The 10,000-nt window shown below is 34.8% G+C and overlaps 1 protein-coding gene across 2 annotated transcripts in view; it reads left to right on the top strand.

Annotated features, from left to right (window-relative positions):
• LOC125677203 (uncharacterized) overlaps positions 1-10,000 on the top strand; it is a 61,599-nt gene that overhangs the window by 10,049 nt on the left and 41,550 nt on the right. For both annotated transcript variants that reach the window (XM_056157987.1, XM_056157988.1), the window contains exon 3: positions 2,644-2,763. In XM_056157987.1, coding sequence (XP_056013962.1) covers positions 2,644-2,763 — 120 coding nt within the window. The remainder of the gene's footprint in view (positions 1-2,643; positions 2,764-10,000) is intronic.

Below are 10,000 nucleotides of genomic sequence, written 5' to 3'. Positions count from 1 at the left end.
ACCCTGATAAACTGTGAGAAAATGGATATATCGAAGCTATAAGCACTGGTAGGCCTATAGCATACATTCTGTTTTGCTCTTCAAATTCAATACACACTTGGATCAACTGACCTTCACCTTGTAACAACATATATCGACGATACAATGTAACTTCTACCAACTGGTAGATTTACAACAACAAAAAATAGAGATACAAAATAATTGAACTTTTAATTATACAAATAATAGAATATTGTATTTCCTAACTTTAAATTGAATTATAAAATTATTTCTTTATTGAACTCGTAGCATCTTGAGTGCGTCAGTAGGCTATAACGCCGTGCTCCCACTTCGTACTTCCTAAAGACGTGCAGATCACAATTCAAAAATAGCAATAAGATTGCTTTATCAAAATAAAATAATGTGATTACCACTTTAAATTTGAATATTTTTATTGATTTATGTGTGTGTTGTCTTTTTCTTTCTTTCCGAAATGCACGTGTGACAATAGCTTGGCATAGGGCCTAGTTGTCAACAATTTAACGTATCATAATTTGTCTAATCCAAAAATAAATAATGATTGCACTATTTATTTTAGAAAAACAGCGCCAATTACAGATGTATAAAGGAATAACATCCCCAAACAGTTTGTAGACAGCAACCCATATATAAACATTATTTACTCACAATTTTGCCGATTTCATACACGCTTTACTCGCTATATTTGGGTATTTACATCGTTATATGTGTGCACTGGTGGCGAACACATATAAAACTCGGACAGTTTATCAGCATCGATTTAAATGTTGCCCATGGTAAATTAATTAGGCCCCTAAAAGTTGAGTTTTGAATAATATCTTGCAGTACTTTCACAATCCGAAGGGCGCATGTGACGTCACTGTACCACTTGACTACCTACCTAATTAACTTGACTTCTTGAAATCGGGGCTTAGATTTAAGTCTGTATTGTGGTTAATTATCGTAAAATTTCGGCAAACGAACTATTAGAATTAATTATTATAAGCATAAAGAAGACAAAATGCATGTAATATTGTATACTTTGAAAACATGAGATGTGTCCTTTAATTCACCAGTACATCTTCAGGAGAAAATGACCCCTATTGATTTTGAGGTCACATGGTCAAAGGTCAAGGGTCAAACTGGATTTAAGAATATAATGTCCGCTCAATATTTTGAGAACCCTTTGCTTGACAGACATCAAACTTGGTACACTGGTACGTCTTCAGGAGAAGATGACCCCTATTGATTTTGAGGTCACATGTTTAAAGGTCAAGGGTCAACCTGCATGACATAGGAATATACTGTCCGCTCAATATCTTGAGAACCCTTTGCTTGACAGACATCAAACTTAGTACAGTGGTGTATATTCAGGAGGAGATGACTCCTATTGATTTTGAGGTCACATGGTCAAAGGTCAACCTGGACATTAGAATATACTGTCCACTCAATATCTTGATAACCCTTTTGCTTGACGGACATCAAACTTAGTACACTGGTACATCTTCAGGAGAAGATGACCCATATTGATTTTGAGGTCAAAAGTCAATTGTTGAACTGGACATAGTAATATATTGTCTCCTATATTTTAAGAATTATTTGCTTGATTGACACCAAACTTGGTACACTGGTACAGCATAAGGAGAAGATGACCCCTATTGATATTTAGGTCACATGGTCAATTCACTCTTGACATAGGAAGATATTGTCTGCTCAATATTTTGAATACATGATACTACTATCAATTAAATGATGTGTGTGTATAACCCTTTTCAATTTTGCACCATGGGGGGCATATGTGTTTTACAAATATCTCTTGTTTTGTTATGCTTGTCATTTGATATTTGGTGCATAATTGCTTTTTGTGATTTTTTGCTGAGTTACAGCCCTTGGACTTCGAAAAATAGTGTGAATTAACAGTTTTTCCGACTTTCCGCTTTGTTATATATTCATTTGAAAATTGGTATATTTTTAGTTTGTTTCTACAAAGTTGATAAGAACTAGTGGCGTCACATCAACACCAACTTAAAGTTTACATCCAAGTTTCTTATTTCTGTAGATAAGAGAACTATATATTCACTCATTAGAACTTCTAGCATATTAATACAACAATGTAGCTAAATTATTCATGATCACATACATTTCACAGTTTGTTGACCTCGTTAAAGACCTAAACCTAAATACAGTAAAATATCTGTATCTCGAATAAGGTTTATCTCGAATACCCCGCTTGAGTCGAAGTCGACCGCTGGTCCCGGTCGTTTTCCCTACATGAATGATTTTAAAAACTTCTGATATTTCGAACACGGAAATTTCGAATACCCCGCTTATGTTGAAGTATTTTCAAGGTCCCATGCCCTAAATTCACCTGGTTTATCTCGAACTGCAGTCAATTTTCCGCTCTGCTTACTATACCTGGCGTCATAAGTAAAAAATTCACACCCGCGGCTACACCAATTATAACTATAATGACCACTAATCCACGCTCCCTTTTTCCGAATAGACCCAGGTCACAATAAACGGTTCAACAGCTTGGGTGATTAGTGAAGCCTTCCAACATTATGGATTAAGTCCACCGCCAATTATGAACTAACACGCCCAGTTCCAGGGATGGTGTTTTTCAATTTGTCTTTTTGAACTTTGCAGGTCGTTGTACAGAATACAGCTACAGTGCCAACATAATTCAGCAGAGTCGCAGTACAGATTGTACTAAATTCACAGACAGGCCATGTCCTCAAGGATATCCATCTACAGAGGCATACAAGTGTAAGTGTCTATAAATACAGAGGCATACAAGTGTAAGTGTCTATAAATACAGAGGCATACAAGTGTAAGTGTCTATAAATACATCAGGATATCCTTCTACAGAGGCATACAAGTGTAAGTGTCTATAAATACATCAGGATATCCTTCTACAGAGGCATACAAGTGTAAGTGTCTATATAAATACATCAGGATATCCTTCTACAGAGGCATACAAGTGTAAGTGTCTATAAATACATCAGGATATCCTTCTACAGAGGCATACAAGTGTAAGTGCTAGTGTCTATAAATACAGAGGCATACAAGTGTAAGTGTCTATAAATACACCAGGATATCCTTCTACAGAGGCATACAAGTGTAAGTGTCTATGAATACATCAGGATATCCTTCTACAGAGGTATACACTTGTAAGTGTCTATAAATACATCATGATATCCTTCTACAGAGGCATACAAGTGTAAGTGTCTATAAATACATCAGGATATCCTTCTACAGAGGCATACAAGTGTAAGTGTCTATAAATACATCAGGATATCCTTCTACAAAGGCATACAAGTGTAATTGTCTATAAATACAGAGGCATGCAAGTGTAAGTGTCTATAAATACATCATGATATCCTTCTACAGAGGCATACAAGTGTAAGTGTCTATAAATACATCAGGATATCCTTCTGTAACCGGAAAGCAGAACTCTTTAACTGATAAAATATGAAAGTTACCAGCCAACTTGGCTTAAAGTGGTAAACTACCTCCAGTTTACAATGATCAACCCAGGTAAGGGGATTTCTGAACTATGATCAACGCTAAATGAAAACACTGTTTAAAGTTTTTATGAATTTAATAAAGTGAGAATTAACCTTTGTAAATGATAACAAATAATAAGTAATGATCAAAATATAACAAATAGTAAAGTCTATGGAAATTTCACAGAAACAAATAAAGTTATATCAGAAATATGATTTAATTTAGCAAATGAACAACAATAATCTCAATAAATAAAAAGGAAGTTTATGAGAAAAAAAAATAAAATATAAATAATAGAAATTGGCAGGAATGTGGAAAACCTATGAAAAATATGAGAGACTAAATTAAAAAAAAATATATGTCCCTACTGAGCCTCCATACTAATGAAAATGGTCAAAAATCTCTCTATGAATAAACACTACTATAAATAACTGAATTAGAAAATGTAAGGAAAATGAGCTACATCACCCAATATGAACTCTATCAACACTCTAGAGTTGAACTATGAAAAACACTGAAAAGTCTGGGCTCTAAAAATAGCTAACCCAGCAAATGAACTACACCAAAAATATAAAGGGCAAAATAATAAAGAATAGTGGTTCTAGAATTAACATCTGTTATCTACATCTCCTAAAACCAGGCTGGACTTGGAAAGGGAACCTAACTTATCTATAAAAATCCTAACATCCTAACTCTAATCATAAAGTGCTCGCTCAGCACGTGCTAAATGAAACCTAGAATGCCGTGTACCTTGAGGTTGGCATTAAAAGCAGAGATAAAGTGCCATGAGGCTTATCCCCAACCAAGTGAAGAAAACTACACGAACACGGCTTTAAATACCCTAGCTATGCCCAAAAATAAACGCCAATAGATATCAAAGATCCTAAGGCTAACTTAGCCAATTAGAACACAGCTATCAAAAGTACTACGGAAAGACTGCCAACATGGATGACACTTCCTGTTTTAAAAGTAAAACATGTGGAAAGTCAACACATGACCTAGCTTATAAACGACTAACAATAAAGGGGTTTTACGTAAGTAATAACTGAAAACTCAATGTAAATAACATTATCATACTGAAATACTAGCAAATAATAAGTAAATATAAATTACGAAACCAGGGCTATGGAAATAAAAATCCAAACCACTACACTTCTATAGAGGCATACAAGTGTAAGTGTCTATAAATACATCATGATATCCTTCTACAGAGGCATACAAGTGTAAGTGTCTATAAATAGATCAGGATATCCTTCTACAGAGGCATGCAAGTGTAATTGTCTATAAATACAGAGGCATACAAGTGTAAGTGTCTATAAATACATCAGGATATCCTTCTACAGAGGCATGCAAATGTAAGTGTCTATAAATACATCAGGATATCCTTCTACAGAGGCATACAAGTGTAAGTGTCTATGAATACATCAGGATATCCTTCTACAGAGGCATACAAGTGTAAGTGTCTATAAATACATCAGTTTGGAGACACCTGAGCTCATCTGTGTTGAAAATGCATTTAATCAAGTGTCACTTTGGATTACTAAATAGGACAGTATACAGTCAACTCTCGATAAACCGCCACCTTTTGTTCTTTTGAATTTATGGCGTTATAACGAATTTGGTGATGAATTGAATTTCCGTTATCTTGGGGAGAAAGAGTTACTATTCTTGAATATGTAAGAGTTATCTTCCCTTTATGTACAATACTTATGTAATTATGATGTGTAAAAATATGTCGTAAAAATTATTTTCAATTGTTTTAACATGATTAAAATAATTCTATTAATAATAAGGCTTCATTTAAAAACAAAAAACGAAAACATTTAAGACACATATACACTGTTGTTCTACATGCAACCTTGTCCATGCATGCATTGTCGGTATTTAGCGCACTGCATGATCGTTTCCTGGCAGGTGAGCCATCATTATATGGACCAGGGTCAATAAGAATTTCATCATTTGCAGCCAAAATATCACCCATTGTTCTCCTTTTCATGGACTCTTCCCATAAAACAGTAAAATGAGTGGTGATTTCCTGTTAATTGTACATTTCACATGGTTTCTGTGGTATGTAATAGTTTGCTTTAATTCTTTGAATTTCAACAGAATCCTCTTTCATGGCAAAACCATCGCTAAACTGAAATATTTTTCTATGATGTAAAAACAAGACTATACAATTAACATTCATAATTTTCTAGTTTATTTAATACAGCAATTACTGGAATCCCGTCTATACCCAGGTGTACGCCGGAGATCGATAATGACCAAATTTCCGCTTCACTGACCACATACACCTGTGGCGTTTTATCAAGACAATTAACACTTTGAAATAGACTTTTGTAATAAAAACACCGTTGCAAATGGCGATAGCGAATTTGGCGTCTTAACGAGAATTTTAAGTAATAGCTAGGGAAAATGTTCTTAGAAAAATGCGGTGTTATAACGAAAATGGTGATGAACTGTGTGGTGATAATTCGAGAGTTAACTGTTCCTTCCATCAAGAGGAATAAATTGATTCATTAAATATTTGTAAGTGATATAGCCTACTTATAGCAAGCTCAAAAATATTCAAGCTGCATGCATACAAAAATCTCCCATAATCGTAACGATCAACTTTTTGTATCTTGCAAAATAGCAACTTGTTGATTTGAGTTTAGGAAGTTAACTTATATTGATTAACCCAATTTCATTCCAGTCTTATGATTCCCTATTCATTAGAAATTATTGTAAGGCATGTATGTATGGATCATGAAGAAATGCGATATTAATCATATCCAGGACAAGACGATAGATGTCACGTACAACACTGTCTTTGTTTGACATATATGCAAAAGAAGAAGTACACAATGTCAGAGGTATAAACTCTTCTGTAACAGAGCTACTACATTCATTATTCTAATAGATGCTTGGTTGGGTACAGGGTATATGTACATTATGAACTGGTTATATAGATCACAATAGAAATCAAAGCATGGAATTCGATTTTGTTTTTATCGCATTAAGGTGTCCATATCAAGAAGAAATGGTTAGAATCAGGCAGTTATTCATTTCCTTTACAAAATCATTAATACTTTTAATAAAGAAAGATGAAGTATTTCAATTTTTCTTTGAGCTGGATTTTATTCTCAAATAATCATCTGATGAACTTATCCACATGTAAAACTTTGATCCCCTTTTGTGACCCCATCTACCACAAGGGGCCATGCTTTGAACAAACTTGAATGTCAGGAAGCTCTCTTGTTAAGTTCAACATTTCTGGTCCAGTGCAGGTTCTTTAGATAACAGACTCCACCCTATTTTTGGCATTTTCTTCATGATCTACTCTTTGAAGGGAGCAATTGACTCTTCATTTGAACAAACTTATATTGGCATCCCTTTTACCCAAAGATGATTTGTGCCAAGTTTAAAGTACTTGGATCCAGTGGTTCTGGAGAGGAAGTCTAAAATGTTAAAAGTTTACAGATTGGCAGACAGTGTGGACATTTGTTATGGTTATCATAAGGAACAGCTGAACAATTAGCATGAAACACATCAGACAACATTTGACCTGATGACAGCCGGGTTTAACATGAAAACATTCACTTAATCTCTTATACATGTATTTCTTTTTAGATCGACATTTCTTTCATCGTAGACAATGAATACATGTTTGTTTCAAGTAGTTCAATTTTTTTTAGTACCACCTGTCCGCGTAATCCAAATGAGGAGCATCGTCAAGCTCAAAGGGTGCATAGGCTGTTCCATTTTAAATAACAAAATGTTCAACAATTTTAGTACTTAAAGACGGAGAAAATAAGCACTGCCTTCAAATTTCCCAGGTCTGTGAACCCTAAATTGTCAAACAGGAGAAATTAAGCTACAGATTGGATGCTAGAAATTGATGGACATTTAGTTACTATAGCCCTTGTGTACATATGTATACCTTATCTACCTTAACTGCTGATCGAGGTGTCTGTGCAATCTCTTGATGCTACCACGTAAACCAGCTTGATAAGGAAACGGTTTTGGCTTTTTAGCTCACCTGAGCTGAAAGCTCAAGTGAGTTTTTCTGATCGCTTTTTGTTCGTCGTCTGTCTGTCTGTCTGTCTGTCCGTCTGTCTGTTAAACATTTACATTTTCAACTTCTTCTCCAAAACCACTGGGCCAATTTTAACCAATGTTGGCACAAATCATCCTTAGGTGAAGGGGATTCAAAATTGTTCAAATGAGGGCCAACCCCCTTATCCAAGGGGAGATAATAGCAAATCAGTAAAAATACACTGAACATTTTTAAAAATCTTCTTCTCCAGAACCAGTAAGCCAATTTCATTCAAACTTAATGCAAATCATCCTTAGTTGAAGGGAATTTAAAATTTGTTCAAATTAAGGGCCAGGTTCTCTCCAAAGGGGAGATAATCACAAAAGTGTAAAAATAGGGTGGGGTCATTTAAAAATCTTCTTCTCATGATCCACTGTACCAGTACAGTTGAAATTTACGTAGAAGTTTGCTGACATAATGGCGATTCAAGTTTGTTCATATCATGGCCCCCAGGGGTTGGATGGCACCACAATAGGGGAAACCATATTTTATATGTATTTATATAGGAAAAATCTTTTAAAATCTTCTTTTCAAGAACCATTGAGCCAGAAGAGTTCAAATTTACATGGAAGCTTCTTGACATAATGCAGATTCAAGTTTGTTCATATCATGGCCCCCGGGGGTCGGGTGGGGCCACACTAGGGGAAACCATATTTTATATGTGTGTATATAGGAAAAAGCTTTAAAAATCTTCTTCTCAAGAACCATTGAGCCAGAAGAGTTCAAATTTACATGAAAGCTTTATGACATAGTGTAGATTCAGATTTGTTCATATCATAGCCCCCAGGGGTCGGGTGGGTCCACAATAGGGGAAACCATATTTTATATGTATTTATAAAGGAAAAATCTTTATAAAAATCTTCTTCTCAAGAACCATTGAGCCAGATGAGTTCAAATTTACATGGAAGCTTCCTGACATAATGCAGATTCAAGTTGTTCATATCATGGCCCCCAGGGGTCGGGTGGGGCCACAATAGGGGAAACTATATTTTATATGTGTTTATATAGGAAAAATCTTTTAAAATCTTCTTCTCAAGAACCATTGAGCCAGAAGAGTTCAACTTTACATGGAAGCTTCCTGACATAATGCAGATTCAAGTTTGTTCATATCATGGCCCCTGGGGGTCGGGTGGGGCCACACATGGGGAAACCACATTTTATATGTATTTATATAGGAAAAATCTTCTTCTCAAGAACCATTGAGCCAGAAGAGTTCAAATTTACATCGAAGTTTCCTGACATAGTTCAGATTCAAGTTTGAAGCTTTATGACATAGTTCAAATTCAAGTTTGTTGATATCATGGCCCCCGGGGTGTAAAAAACACACCAAACATTTAATTTACATGGATGCTTTCTGATATAGAGAACAATAAAGTTTGTGAAAATGATGACCATAAAAGTGTGGTCACAATAGGGCAAACCATATTTACATATGTGACTTTGAATAGAAAATAATCCTTAAAATTTAATTTTTGTTTCAAGAACCACTGGGCCACAAAGTTTGAACTTGCATAGAAGATACCTGACATAATGCAAAATCACGTGTGTAACAGTCATGACACCTGGAGCTCAGATGCAGACATTATTAAAGAAACTATTTTTACATTGGTTTTAACTGTATTATGAAAACCTTTTTTCTTAAGAACCTATGAGCCAGAAGTATTTCAATGTACCTGAACCTCCCCAACAAAGTGCAGAATCAAGTTTCTTAAAATCTGACATGGCTCCTGAAAAGTTAATGGAATATAACAATGGGAAATTCATTTTCCATGTGTTAAAGTGACTTAGGTGAGCGATGTGGCCCATGGGCCTCTTGTTTATGTATAGAGATAGTCACACAATAATAGTAGTAAATTTTGCATACAATTATGATAGATGCTTAGGAATGGGTACAATTGATAATTATGGATCGCTAGAATATGACATACATGGATGTCAATTTTAATATAATTATGTTAAACAGAAAGTACCGCCATTTGTCGGAAACATTGTGTAATAATATATAATTAATGTTTTTGAAGAAAAATTAATTATGAGTAAATATACATTATTGAAATCTTGTTATCACTCAGTTAAAAATTTATTGCATAATTTTCCCTCGAAACATGGCGACAAAAGTACATGTACATGTACTAACTGTTAACTTATCGGAAGAGAAATTAGTTGCTATAAGGACTTTCTTGCATATAAGTAGTAGGAATTGGGATCCAGAGAAAGAACAAATTCTTCGTATGGACTGGTTATTGAAGGAACTGTCAGAAAATCCGAATGTCCTGACTGTTTTTGAAGGGCATGCATTATAGATGATCGAGTCACATATGAGTCATACAGACAAATTTTGTAGCAAGAGAATTCTGGTGTGCTGTCCAGAGAAACTAATTCAAACAGAAGAAAACTTTATAAGCAGTTTTGGAATAT

This window comes from Ostrea edulis, chromosome 3 (genome assembly GCF_947568905.1).
Source record: "Ostrea edulis chromosome 3, xbOstEdul1.1, whole genome shotgun sequence".
NCBI classification, from domain to species: Eukaryota; Metazoa; Mollusca; class Bivalvia; order Ostreida; family Ostreidae; genus Ostrea; species Ostrea edulis.
This window is presented reverse-complemented; position numbering and strand designations above follow the sequence as displayed.